Below are 15,130 nucleotides of genomic sequence, written 5' to 3' on the forward strand. Positions count from 1 at the left end.
AGAGTGATGCTGGAAAAGCACAACAGGTCAGGCAGCATCTGAGGAACAGGAAATCAGGGCTTTTGCCTGAAACAACGATTTTCCTGATTTTTAACTGTCCAACACTGGCACCTCCACCCCAGGATGTTAACAGTGGGGGATTCAGTGATGCTAAGACCATTGAATGTCAAGGGACGGTGGTTACATTGTCTCTTATTGGCGGTAGTGATTGCCTAGGAGTAGTGTGTGCGAATGTTACTTGTTGCTTGTCTGCCCAAGCCTGGATATTGTCCAGATCTTGTTGCATTCGAGCATGGACTGCTTCAGTATCTGAGGAGTCTCAAATGGTGTTGAACCTTGTGCAATCATTGATGAACATCCCCATATCTGACCTTAAAATGGCTGGAAGGTCATTGATGAAGCAGATGACTGACTTCCAACAATCACATCCTATGTGTCAAGTATGACACCCGACCAGCAGAGAATTTGACCCCTCGTACCCATCGATTCTGGTTTTGTTAGGGCTCCTTGATGCCACGCTCTCTCAAACAGCCTTGATGTCAAGGGCTGTCTCTCACTCCTCACCTCTGGGGTTCAGATTTTTTATACATGTTTGAACCAAGGCTGTAAAGAGGTCAGGAAGTGAGTGGCCTTGGAAGAACCCAAACTGGGTCTCGGTGAGCAGGTAAATGCTGAGCAGGTGCTGTTTGATAGCACTGTTGATGGCATCTTCCATCACTTTGATGATCGAGAGTGGACTGATGGCACGGTAATTGGCTGAACAGGATTTGACCTTTTTGTATGCAGGACATACCTGAGCAATTTTCCACATTGTTGGATAGATGCCAGTGTTGTGACTATACTGGAATAAATGGCTAGAGCACCAGCACAAGCCTTCAGTACTATTAGCAGAATGTTGGGCCCATAACCTTTGCACTATCCAGTGCCTCCAGTTGTTTTCTTGATATGATGTGGAGTGAATCAAATTGGCTGAAGACTGGGATCTGTAAAGCTGAGGACCAGTGGAGGAGCCTGAGATGGATCATCCGCTTGCTACTTCTGGCTGAAGATTGCTACAAATGCTTCAGCCTTTTTTGTACTGATGTTCGGTGGTCTTCCACATTCAGAATGGGGTTATTTGTAGAGCTGCCCCCTCCAGTGAGTTGTCCTCCGTTACTGGATGTGGCAGGACTGCAGAGCTTAGATCTGGTCTGTTAGTTATGGAGTCACTTAGCATATGCAGCAAGTGAAGGGCAGAGCTGTTTGGCTTGTAAGTAGTCCTGTTGGTTAGCTTCTCCAGGTTGACACCTCCGTTTTAGATATACCTGGTGCTACTCCAAGCATGGCCCACTGCACATTCCATTAAACCAAATTTGATTGTCATGGTGGAGTGGAGGTTTGGGTCTTGAAGTTGCAGATTGTGCTGGTGTACAATTCTGCTGCTGTTCATGGCCAGCAGCATCTCCTGATGCTGAGTCTTCAGTTACGAGATCTGAATATGTGCCACATAGCATGATGCTGGTATTCTCAATGTGATGATGGGACTTAGTTTTTACAAGGACTGTGTGGTGATCACTCTTACCGATACTGTCATGGGCAGTTGCACCTGTGGCTAGCAGATTGGTATGGATGAGGTCACGTACATTTTTCCCTTCTTTGGTTCCCTCATCATCTGCCACAGACCCATCTAGCAACTGTGTCCTTTAGGATCCAACCACCTCAATCAGTAATGCTGTTACTGAGCCACTCTTGGTGGTGCACATTGAAATTCCCAACTCCAGTACATTTTTTTTCCACCCTTGCCACCCTCAGTGCTTTCTCTAAATGTTGCTGAACATGAGGAGTACTCATTCATTAGCTGAGGGAGGACAATACATAGTAATCAGCAAAATGTTTCCTTGCCCATGTTTAACCTGAAGCCATGAGGCTTCATGGGGTTTGGAGTCAATGTTGTGGACTCATCTCTGACTGGATACCTGTACTCATTCATGGCATATGACTGTTGCTGGCTGAGCTTGTGTTTATTGCCCATTCCAAATTGCATTTGAGGTAATGATAGTGAGCTTCCCCCTTTAACTATTGCAGTCCAAATGGTGTAACTACACCCTCCGCACTGTCAGGGAGGGAATACCAGGAATTTGACCAAAGGAAAGTGTAGGAATAGTCATACAGTTCCAAGTTGGGAAAGCAGGTGTTCCCATATATCTGCTGCATTTGTCCTTTTAGGTGGGGAGAGAGCATGGTAGAGATCACATGCTTTGTCCTAGATGGCATCGAATGCTATGAGTATTGTTAGAGTCACACTGATTCAGGCAAGTGGAGAACTTTCGTTCACATTCCTGACTTGTGTCTTGTAGTTGGTGGACAGACTTTGAAGAATCAGGAAGTTAATTAGTTACTTGCTGCAGGGTGCACATTTATGTACAGTGTATCTGCAGGAGTAAGTGTTTTAGATTCTTTTTTCATCAAACTGTTCAGAGATGTTATTACACATCTCTGGAACAGGTGGGACTTGAGCACAGACCTTCTGGCTCTGAGGTATATAACCATTTGATATATCCTTCAAGATGAGTAGGATATTAAAGTCCTGGTTGTTTGTTTTGGAAGACTTTGAAATCTTTCCAGGATTAAGTGAGTTGTAATGGTGCTGTCTTGAAAGAATGGAATTCCCGCAAAAGCTGTCAACTATATTCAGTACCTCCCCAAAATGGTTGTACCTGCTGACATATCAAAGGAATGTATTCCCATTTGTAATTCATTTGAAATACTCTTCATTGGCACTAAATGTGCCTTCTAAGTAATGGCAAGACTACTGATAACTGATTATGGATAAGGTGCCGGTGTTGGACTGGGATGGGCACAGTTAAGAATCTCTCAACACCACGTTATAGTCCAACAGGTTTATTTGGAGGCACTAATTCTGAGTCACTCCTCTTTCAGGTGGTTCTTCATCAGTGGATAAATGTAATACAGCTTTAGGCAAGGCACAGATGTACTGTTAAAATAGTCATTGGTATAACTAAAAAGGGTTGATACGTACTTTTAAAAATTCTTTTATAGGATGTGTGTCACTGGCAAGGCCAGTCTTTGTTACTCACCCCTAATCCTGGTAATTTTCTCAAAACGTATCAGGCTGGCACAGTAAAATCAAAGACTGGATTTGAGAGTCAGGTCAGGCAATGAGAAAGGAAAGAAAATTCTATCTACCAAAATATAATTTAGCATTGTACCAAAGAAAATTGATTTACAAAATGCTGTTCAAATCCTTAGGCCATATTACATGCTTTAATGGCATTGAATGTTTTTGAAGTATTGTGTCTGCAAAGATCGCAGCCAGGTTGAAAGGCCTGATGGAAATGAAAGGAGAAGTACTTGGTCTTAGTTTGTTTACTAATTGCTGAAAGTTAAGTTAAATCTATGTTGTCGTCAGTACTACTCAAATACAGTAAACTATATTGTGTTCAACGGGAAGCACAGTCTTGTGTAACGACTACCTTGCTAAGCCAAGCAAGATGTAACACAGCCTGCCAGCCAAAGTAAAATGGTAGTGGGTCCCTGTTGATCCCTTGACATTCTGTTAATATACCTGGCTACCTGTGACTGTATTGAAGTCTCACTTCATATGACCAGATAAATGCTGAGCACAAAATTGAGAGAGAGTAAACTGTCCTACTGTAATGTTAAAAAAGAAATAGGTCTATCACTTGTAACCTAACAACCTAAAGTATGCGCACAACAATTGTTTTAAAAATTCATCCAACGGCTGATTACACTGAAGAGAACTGGAGCCGAAAATTGAGGTAGCAGGATATTACAGCTTCAAAGAGCAACATGGAATTATTCGCTATGAAATTGTGGATCGGTGAACTGGACTAATTTATAGTGAGACTAAGTAAGCTTTTCTTAACTCCCTTGCCTGCAATTCCACACCGGTTTGTCTTGTTTTCCACTATCTTGTTTGCACTGTTACAAACAAGTATTCCCTTGTACAAATCTTCAGAATACTTTGAGAGTAGTAATTGGTTATAGAGCAATTTTGAGTATTTTCCTATTGCTTTTCCCTCCATGACCAATATTGCCACAATTTCCCGAGCATTTAACTTATTCATCAAAATACAGATGCTCTCCAAATTTTCACCATGAAGTGAATATTATAGGCATGCTTATATCAGCAGTACATTAATCTTGTAAAATTGACCACTGACCATTCCATCCTTCATATACATATATGTCAGTGTTTAAAGTACAGCAAACTTATTAACTGACACCAATGGGACCAGGAGTATGTCGGTTGATCAGATATTCCCATTGATCAAGAAGTCCACATAATCAGTGTAAAAGTTCGCATGAAGTAAATTAAACATATTGCAGGGGTATACACATCATTGTGGTACTTTATTTACAGCATAACTCACTTAAAGCAGTTATATTATTATTTAAATAAAACATATTGGCAGAAAGCCTTCTCACTCAAACCCTAACTGACAACTTGAAGATTGTGATAGTACAGTAAATTTCCAGTATTTCAGATGTATTTTTAACCACTTTATTGAGAGTGCCAGTTAAAACAGGTTTGCTGTACTTTTATTGCTTTGTAATTTGATTCCTTGTCCTAGATTTTTTTGTGGGTTTTCAAATGACACTTGCGTATATTAGCGATTTGAACTTTTGATTCCTGGTCCATACAAATTTGTCTTGTATTAAGGTGATACATTTGCCTGCTGAGATACAGCATGGAGTTTTTTTTTTCCCCTCCCCTGTTGAACTAAATCTGCATTCTGAGTGACCTTGTTTATCTTCCATATTAGTGAACCATGTTTTGGAAGTTCGATCTTCACACGTCGTCCCATATAGATACACTTCTAGAGAAGGAAGATGTGACTCTGACTGAACTAATGGATGAAGAAGATGTTTTGCAGGAATGTAAAGCTCAGAACCGCAAGCTCTTGGACTTTTTGGTCCGATCACAGAGTATGGAAGATCTAGTCACATACATCACTCAAGAGCCACCAGATGATATGGATGAGAAGATGAAATACAAGTAAGAAAATATTATTATTGAAAGTGAACACTTGGGAGTTGGTTAGCTCAGTTGGCTGATGGCTGGTTAGCAATGCAGAGTGATGCCAACAGTGTGCGTTCAATTCTTCCACTGGCTAAGGCTACCATGAAGGACTCCTTCTCAACTCTCGACTTACCTGAGGCAAGGTGACTCTTGGGTTAAACCACCACCAGCCATCTCTCCAATAAAAGAGTAATGATTAGTAGAACTTGGGTGATTTAACAGTATATTGAGCTATAACTTGACCTTTGAAAAATGAGACTTGATTAATGGATTTTAATATGGAGCCTAGAAATAACTACTGTTATTTAATTCTTGTTAAAGATGGGTGAATGTTGGATGATTAACAATTTGTTTTAGAAAAGGAAATTCATGACACTAAAGCATTGCTAAAAAACATACTTTAGAAAACTAATGATACCATGATGAATCTGATACCTTTTAAGGGATGTACCTTAAGTCTTGACTTCTGTCTTTATTAATCAATTTTCATATATTCATTCTTGTGATTTTTGCATAAATTTGACAAAAATCAATTTCGGGCATTCTTGAACTTTTTTCCACTGGGATTCCATTTCAGTGCTGAAAAATCAAGACATGTCATGAGAGTAGTAAGGGAGGGGTGGAACAGAAAATCAGGTGGCATTGGCTCGCATCTGGCCATTAGCTGGTACCTAACGTTGTAAAGGTACAAATACTTTGCTTGTCAGCTGATGTTAAAGCTATTAATGCATTAGAGTAGTGTTGACTGTTCTATTGTCACAGGAATTTGAATAAAACTGAACACTGTCACTGTCAGAACTATCAGTAAATGACTACACTCCGGACCTTTTTAGCATGTGTGGTTGAAGTACCAGATAACGGTTGGGTTGAAGACATTGCTGAAAGCATATTCTCAGAGTCAGTGTTCTTTTGATACAATTTCATCATGTCTCTGTTTCATTCTGGATTAGTCATGTCTGTTCCCAGAAATTGATGTCCATGTGCAGATGGCCTTTTGATGACCATCTTTGTGTTCATGCTGATCACTGTGTTTATTTACCTGGAGTACCTAAAGCACAAATTTTCATTAACAGTCTGCTTCATTTTCTTTTATTAACTAAAATGTATTGCTGTACTGATTCTTTCCAGATGAGTCTTGTTAAGTCAAAGAGCAATTTTGACTAGGATTCTGCAAAACTTCAATACTCTGCTTTAAATACTGTCGTTGCATCCTATGTCTTCAGCTGAATGAATTGATAGGGCCACTGTTTAAATGTCTGATCCAAAAATAGGCATCTCTGACAATGTAGCTGTTTACTCCTACTGCACAGACTTGTCAACCTAGATTATGGATATTTTCCAATCGGCCTGTTCAGAGATATTACTACATGCCTCTGGAACAAGTATGATTTAAACCCAGGTATCCTTGCTCAGAGGTAGGGATCTACTGCACAACAAGACCATTGTAGTCCAAATTATGTATAAAGTCTTGAACAGGAACTTGAAGCCACAACCATCTGGTAGAAAGAGTTTATCATTGAGCTAAGCTCAAAGTGAAATTAATAGTTTCTAAATAACATAATTGTTGAGAACTTGGAACAACTTCTCCTTTAACTCCTCTCTCACTTCTTCTGATCAAAGGTGCAGCATGGTTGTCTGCATGAGCGCCAGTAATGCCCCTCTCTTTGTGGAGTACGTGAGGTGTTCCTTGTTCCAGTCCTATTTTGGCCCCTCACCACAACTGGTTCTTCAGCATATTGATAACATCATCTGTGCTACTTCCAATTCTCGTCAAGAATTGGAAACCTTTTTCGCTTTCACTTCTAGAATTCTATCCTGCCCTCACCCTCACCTGGTCTATCTCTGCCTTCTCACTTGCCTTCCTCGACATCTCTGTTTCCATTTCTGGGACTAGACTGGCCAGCGATATCCATTACAAACCATCGACTCCGGAAGTTACCTAGAAAATACACCCTCGTAACTTGCTTCCAGTACAAACTCCATCCCATTCTTCGAGTTTCTCTGTCTCAGTCACATCTATTCTGATAATGTCACTTTCCATAGGGGGCCTCAAAAATGTCCACTCGTTTCCTCAACTAAGGATTCCCTGCTGCTCAGGTTGACTGACCATCTCCTACACTTCTGCCCTCACCTCTTCTCTTCCCTGCCACAACAACAATTCAGTCTCCCTGATCCTCAGCACCGCACTAGCCTCTGCATCCAAAGGATTGTCAGCTGCCATTTCCATCGCCTCCAGTGGAATTCCATGATCAGGCACATATTTCCCTCCCATCATTTCTAAGCATTCCGCAGGACTGCAAGGGTTCTCTGGACCACTCATCCATTCTCAACTTCCCTACATATCCATGGCACCTTCCCATGCAAGCACAGAAAGTATGACACTTGGCTGCTTACCTCCTCCCTCCTAACTATCCAATACACCAGGCACACCTTCCAGGTGAAGCAGTGATTTATCTGCTCTTCATTCTAGTCTACTGTATTCGCTGTTCACTGTGGTCTCCTCTGCCCATGGGAGACAAAACGCTGACTTGGTGACTGCTTGAAGATCACCTATTTTCTGTCCATTAAAAATGACCCTGAGCTTTCAGTTGCCTGCCACTTCAATGCATCACTGTGTTTACTGGCCAGCATTTCTGTCACAGCGTGTAGTGTTCCAGCCAACCTCAGCACAAGCTTAATGAACAGTATTTCATTTTTCACTTGAGGGCCCTGCAGTATCTCGGACTCAACAGCTAGATTATTAAATTTAACTTTAGGGCCTGATTCTGTCCGTCCTTTTTTTTTTAAACCCAATCTCCGCACCCAGTCCTGTCCTGATATGGGTTATTTATAGCACAGCCAACCCATTCTCCTCCACTCTCAGGCTTATTACGACATTATAAGGGTTGCTTTCAACACCGCCTACAGCCTTGGGTGGCATGGTGGCTCAGTAGTTAGCACTGCTGCCTTCAGCACCAGGGACCCGGGTTTGATTCTAGCCTTGGGTTGCTGTGTGCAGTTTGCACGTTCTTCCTGCGTCTGTGTGGATTTCTTCTGGGTACTCTGGTTTTCTCTACCAGACCAAAGATTTGCACGTTAATAAGGATTTGCCATGTTAATGGATTAGCCATGGAAAATGCAGGGTTATAGAGATATGGTAGAGGGATGGAACCGGGTAGGATGCTCTTTGGGGGTTGGTGTGGACTTGATGGTGTCTTTCCACACTGTATAGGGGATCCATGATTCTCTCCCACACTCAGCCCTTACTACTATGTACTCAGTTTCCCTTCTATCAATAATCACCTGTCACAAGTGTTGCAAAGGTAGATTGGCCCCTGAGCAGATTCAAGTCATTTGGCAGCATGCCTCATCACAGAACTTTCCAAGCTCCAAGCCATCATTTGGCTAGTGGAGAGAAGGGTATTACCTGTGAGATCTTGCATGTACACCTGGGTACTTTGTACCCCAACAAGCTACCTGTTTTTTCTGTGGTGTCCGTGTGTCTGTTTCCCCGGATGCACCTGGACGATTATCCACCTAGTGAAAGAAGCTCATTGGTCTGCCCAAAACCTGTTGGCCTTCCAGAGCAAGTAGTTGACCTTGATCAAGTGTTGCAGACTGGCACTTTCCAAGGTGCAGGACTACGTGCTGAGGGATGCATTAAAGCTTTGGGCAGAGAGGAAAGACAACTGTCTGAGGTCTTTCTGCTGAAGTTTAAATGGAGGTCCATTCAATTATCAGGCACGCCCTGTGCCACAATGTATGTAAATATAGTCTTGTCCAAGCAACAAATGCCTTGAGCTTTTTTGCGGGTAGAGTCAAACTCCAATGTTTGTTTTGTTTCATCATATGTGACTGTATGTAAATAAGTTTATTTTTATGACTAAAGTATATGTTTTAAATGAAAATCAGTAACTGCCTCTTTTGCCTGTCCCTTTCATCATCTATCTCTCTCCCTCTCTGTTTGTCTCTCTCTGTCTCTATCACCCTTTTGCTACAACTCCACCTAACTGCTCATCTCTTCGCCCACTTTCAACATCTCCCCAACCACCCCTTTAGCATAAATACCATTGCTTCCTGCTATTAGTCCTGATGAAGTGTCACTTGACTTAAAACCTTAATTCACTCTTTCTCCCCACCGATGCTGCCAGGTCTGTTGAGTTTTGCCAGCAATTTCTGTTTTTGTTTCAAATCTCCAGCACCTGCAGTTTTTGTTTTACATTATTGCTGAGACCCCTATGTCAAACAACAGCTGAGTCTTTTTTTTTATGGCGAGACCAAAATGACATGTCTAGTGGCAGGCAGTATGATGTTTTAAGGATAGAGTAAAATGGGCTGTTAAACTGATACGGTATTATTAACTAACTGCAAGTTTTAGCAAAGGACTAACTGGAATGAAACTTAATTTAAATAAAATTTAGTTTAAAATTATTTTTCTTCTAGGTACCCCAACATATCGTGCGAACTACTTACATCAGATGTAGCACAACTGAATGACCGACTGGCAGAAGATGAACCTTTGTTGACACGACTTTACAGCTTTCTGCAAAATGAGCCACCACTTAACCCTTTGCTTGCCAGTTTCTTTAGTAAGGTGCTAAGCATTCTTATCAGCAGAAAACCTGACCAGGTAGGAACATGTGGATGTCGGTTTTATAATTTAGTACCAAAGAAAACCATTTAATATAGGCTGCGTTAGTTTTGCTTTCGTTTAGAATCCTTACACAGTGTGGATATTGCAGCTCCACTCCATATCCCAAATTACTGGTAGACTTCAGCATTGGTACTGCTGTCTAAGTTTTATCAATTAAAACAAAAAGCCCGTGTTTCAGATTTATCATGAGAAAAGAGCATTCCACATATTTAAAAAAAAAATTCATAAGAAGTAGGCATTTGTGACGGTCGGCATTTAAAGTCATAGTGTTATAGAAATGTACAGCACAGAAACAGACCCTTCGGTCCAAGTCGTCCATGCCGACCAGATATCCCAACCCAATCTAGTCCCACCAGCTAGCACCTGGCCCATATCCCTCCAAACCCTTCCTTTTCATATACCCATCCAGATGCCTTTTAAATGTTGCAATTGTACCAGCCTCCTCCACTTCCTCTGGCAGCTCATTCCATACACTTACCACCCTCTGAGTGGAAAAAGTTGCCCCTTAGGTCTCTTTTATATCTTTCCCCTCTCATCCTAAAGCTATGCCCTCTAGTTCTAGACTTCCCCCACCCCAGGGAAAAGAGTTTGTCTATTTATCCTATCCTTCATGTTTTATGAACCTCTGTAAGTACACCCCTCAGCCTCCAACACTCCAGGGAAAGCAGCCCTAGCCTATTCAACGTCGCCCTATAGCGCAAATCCTTCAACCCTGGCCCCACCCTTGTAAATCTTTTCTGAATCCTTTCAAGTTTCACAACATCTTTCCGATAGGAAGGAGACCGGAATTGCACGCAATATTCCAACAGTGGCTGAACCAATGTCCTGTACAGTCGCAACATGACCTCCCAACTGCTGTACTCAATACTCTGACCAATAAAGGAGAGCATACCAAAAGCTGCCTTCACTATCTTATTCACTTTCAAGGAGCTACGAACCTGCATCCCAACGTCTCTTTGTTCAGCAACACTCCTGAGGACCTTACCAGAAGTGTATAAGTCCTGCTAAGATTTGTTTTCCCAAAATGCAGCACCTCTCATTTATCTAAATTAAACTCCATCTGCCAGTTCTCAGCCCACTGGCCCATCTGATCAAGATCCTGTTGTAATCTGACGTAACCTACTTTGCTGTCCACTTTAGGAGGACACCTTCAATTTTGGTGTCATGTGTAAACTTACAAACTATACCTGTTATGCTCATGACCAAATAATTTACATAAATGACAAAAAGTAGAGGACCCAGCACCGATTCTTGTGGCACTCCACTGGTCACAGTCTCCAGTCTGAAAAAAAACCCTCCACGACTACCCTCTGTATTTTATCTTTGAACCAGTTCTGTATCCAAATGGTTCTGTATTCCATGAGATCTAATCTTTCTCACCAGTCTCCCATGGAGAATCTTGTCGATCGCCTTACTGAAGCCCATATAGATCACATCTACTGCTCTGCCCATATCAATCCTCTTTGTTACTTCTTCAAAAAACTCAATCAAGTTTGTGAGACATGATTTCCCACGCACAAAGCCATGTTGACTATCCCTAATCAGTCCTTGCCTTTCCAAGTACATGTACATCCTGTACGTCAGGATTCCCTCCAACAACTTGCCCACCACCGCTGTCAGGCTCACTGGTCTATAGTTCCCTGGCTTGTCCTTACCACCTTTCTTAAACAGTGGCACCATGTTATCCAACCTTCGGTCTTCCGGCACCTAACCTGTGACTATCGATGATACAAATATCTCCGTAAGAGCCCAACATTCACTTCCCTAGCTTCCCACAGAGTTCTAGGGTACACCTGATTAGGTCCTGGGGATTTATCCACCTTTGTGTTTCAAGACATCCAGCACTTCCTCCCCTGTAATATGGACATTTTTGAAGATGTCGCCATCTTATTTCCCTATATTCTATATCTTCCATGTCCTTCTCCACAGTAAATACTGATGCAAAATACACATTTGGTATCTTCCCCCAGTAACAGACTCTCGACTTTGATCTCCAGCATCTGCAGACCTCACTTTCTCCTTGTAGACTTTGACAGGCAACTGCACCCTCATCCTTTCCCTTTCATATGCCCTTGATCTCCAAACATTGTTTGCATATAACATTCATGAGATCAGCTTACGTATGATGCCTCGGGCTTTTGTGATGCAATGGTAATGCCCCTACCTCTGAACCAGGAGTTCTGATTACAAATCACAATTGCTTGAGATCTCTGAACAGGTTGATTTTTAAGAAAATCGAGATATATGTGCTTATGTCACTCAGTATCTATTCCGTGTGCTCCGTCTGATTGTTCAACATCTAGTCCTGGTTGAAACTCCCAACTCCAGCGAAAATTTGAGAAGACTGCCTCACCAACTTCATTCTCCTCAGTTATTGTCTCAGGCTGATCTAGATTACAAATTTCATTTGCTCTTGCTTCCATAGCACTGCCTGCCTCAACACATCTTGTGCATGTTTCGAGTCTTGTTGGACTCCGTGATTCCGACGGCCTTCTCTTCCTTCACTTCTAGCTTTTCAGCTTGCTTCACCCAAAACTTTGTTGCCTGTGTGTTATATTGCTCCAAGTTTATTACTTACCAATCCTGTCTTTGCTGAGCTATGTTCACTTCCTACCATTAACCCAACTGTGCTTGGTTTCTCCTGGCTACGTGTCCTTTCATTTTAAAATAGTCATCTCCCTATGTTATAATTTTTGAATGGATTTTCCCCTACCTATGGGATTCGCTCCACCACATCCTCATTGCCCCTCACCAAGAATGCCCTCTTTCTCTGGCCAGCTGTGCAAATCCCTTCCTGCATCATGTTACCAGGGGTCCCCAATTTATGAATGCCCGACTAATGGACTTTCATTTTGATGACTGTGATTCCATACAGAGGTGTAATTTTAAAGATCTGACGTACAAGCATTTCCTATGCTAACGGGCACATCGTGTTCCACCTTGCGTATAAAACGACTTTTGAACAAACTCAGGAACAGAGCTCATTTGTAATTGAATGACTGCTTGCATTGCCTGATATATTTTTAGCTATCAAGATGGGACATAGATTTTAATTAAGTAAGGGTGTCAAGGGATCTGGAGCCAAGATGGGTAAATAAAGATGTGATACATATCATCCGTAATTAAAAGTTTGAGAGAGTGAGTGATTTGCTCTTGTTCCTAAATTCTGGATTTGTGTTCTTAAGCTCTTTGGATCTTCCTTTTGCCATCCCTCTTGAATATCTTCTCCTTAGGATTGGTGTCCGTTTTCTGATTACACCTCTGTGAGACACCCTTTGTATAACTTTCTGCCATTTCAATGTATTACAAAAATGCAAGTTACTGTTTGAAATCTGAAGCATAGGGCATCTTCTGAAACTCTTTTGAAAAGCTGTTTCTCAAAGTTTATTTTAATACCCTACCGGAAACACCAACTGAAACATTTATAAACCAAAATGTTTTTGAATGTTTGGGATCGTGGAAATTGACATTTTACTGACTGCCTCAAAATGGTTGCTTGGTTTTGCCCATGGGTGGCAGGGGAAGTGGAGAATTCCACAATTTCTATTTGCACGTATTATAACTGACTGTGGCATACATTGTTTAAAGTGGCTTTTTTTCCTTGTAGATTATCACATTTTTACGAAAGAGGGATGCATTTGTAAGCTTACTGTTGAAACACATAGGAACCTCTGCGCTCATGGACTTGCTGCTCAGGCTATTGACATGTGTTGAGCCACCACAGCTGAGGCAGGATGTTTTAAATGTAAGTCAATGACCATTTGGTGTTTGTTGCATTAAACAATTAACACAGATCTATTCTTACTTAAAAAAACTGGTATTTCTAAAGTGTTTACTTGGTGGGCAGGTACTTTAAGCACTTTGCCCTAATTCAATATTCCTGTAATGTGCAAAGCCACAATCAAAGAAAAGCTTGAAAGAGGGTCCTTCAAAGTTGGCTTGACAGAGTGATTTTTCATTGCAGGTTGATGAGGATAGGAGAAATAATGTGTACATGCAGGAACAAAAAATAGTTGAAAGTCAATTCAATAACTATTGAATGGTGAATAACAGCAACAGCTGCAGATGTGTTTTAAAGTGCGATTAACTTGAATATCTTGTTTATTGGTTATGAAGTTAAATGATAGTTGAAGGTAAAGGTAGTTTCTAATTCAGCATTAACTTAAACTCTATATATTTATATTTTGCTTTTACTTTTTTAAATTTTTGCAGTGGCTGAATGAGGAAAAGATTATTCAGCAACTAATAGAAATGGTACACCCGTCCCATGATGAAGATGTAAGTAGATGCAGAAGTATGTTATTTCTGCTTAAGTCTATATTAAAAAAATCTTCAGTTGATAGCTGTGTACTGAAGAATAGCCTTACAGTATATCTTATTCTCTCAGTCGCCAGAACATACCAAATAAGTAGCAATAATTACTGCCTTGGCTCTATCTTGAGTACAGTGTGTGAAATAACAAAATTCTGGCTAGCTGCAAACTGAAATTGTTCAAAAAGTGGGTACCTTTGTTTTATCTGCTTGAAAAACAGGTATGCTTTCTTTTATTGGTCAGAGTATTGAGTACAGGACATTGGTTCGGCCACTGTTGGAATATTTCTTGCAGTTCTGGTTTCCTTCCTATTGGAAAGATATTGTGAAACTTGAAAGGGTTCAGAAAAGATTTACAAGGATGTTGCCAGGATTGGAGGATTTGAGCTATAGGGAGAGGCTGAACAGGCCGCGTTGTTTTCCCTGGAGCGTCGGAGGCTGAGGAGTGACCTTATAGAGGTTTACAAAATCATGAGGGGCATGGATAGGATAAATAGTCAAAGTCTTTTCCCTGGGGTGGGGGAGTCCATAACTAGAGGGCATAGATTTAGGGTGAGAGGGGAAAGATATAAAAGAGACCTAAGGGGCAACGTTTTCACACACAGGGTGGTACGTGTATGGAATGAGCTGCCAGAGGAAGTGGTGAAGCTAGTACAATTGCGACATTTTAAAAGGGATCTGGTTGGGTATATGAATAGGAAGGGTTTGGAGGGATAAGGGCCGGGTGCTGACAGGTGGGACTAGATTGGGATATCTGGTTGGCATGGACTGGTTGGACCAAAGGGTCTGTTTCCATGCTGTACATTTCTATGACTATTTGACCAGACTTGAACTGCATCAGCCATGCTGAGAGGTTGGTAATTGAGATTAGGTTATCTTCAAACGTGATTGTTCATTATTTATTGTGTTTCTTTTGTGGACAATCCAACATTGTAGGGCTGGCTTTGGGACTTTGAGTTCAGGCACAGTGCAGATTGTGTCTGAAACCCAGCATGGTGTTGATTGCAAGGTGGTTGGATTGCAGATGTTGTGCCTGCAATTCGGATTCTAGGATTTCAACTTTCAGGTGAGACTGAATTTCAGCTAAAGCTATTCCTTTCACACTCTATGGAAGAAGGGAGATAGTGAGAAAAGTGATCAAT

General features: G+C 41.4%; 1 protein-coding gene across 10 annotated transcripts in view; it reads left to right on the top strand.

Annotated features, from left to right (window-relative positions):
• Positions 1–15,130, top strand: part of ppp6r3 (protein phosphatase 6, regulatory subunit 3) — a 135,103-nt gene that overhangs the window by 24,237 nt on the left and 95,736 nt on the right. For all 10 annotated transcript variants that reach the window (XM_087996582.1, XM_087996584.1, XM_087996585.1 and 7 more), the window contains 4 exons: positions 4,788–5,020; positions 9,467–9,653; positions 13,285–13,422; positions 13,890–13,955. In XM_087996582.1, the coding sequence (XP_087852708.1) occupies positions 4,794–5,020; positions 9,467–9,653; positions 13,285–13,422; positions 13,890–13,955 (618 nt within the window). In that variant the 5' untranslated portion in view covers positions 4,788–4,793. The remainder of the gene's footprint in view (positions 1–4,787; positions 5,021–9,466; positions 9,654–13,284; positions 13,423–13,889; positions 13,956–15,130) is intronic.

This window comes from Chiloscyllium plagiosum, unplaced genomic scaffold (assembly GCF_037043375.1).
Source record: "Chiloscyllium plagiosum isolate Xiang-an unplaced genomic scaffold, Cpla_swu_hap1 HiC_scaffold_18, whole genome shotgun sequence".
NCBI lineage: Eukaryota > Metazoa > Chordata > Chondrichthyes > Orectolobiformes > Hemiscylliidae > Chiloscyllium > Chiloscyllium plagiosum.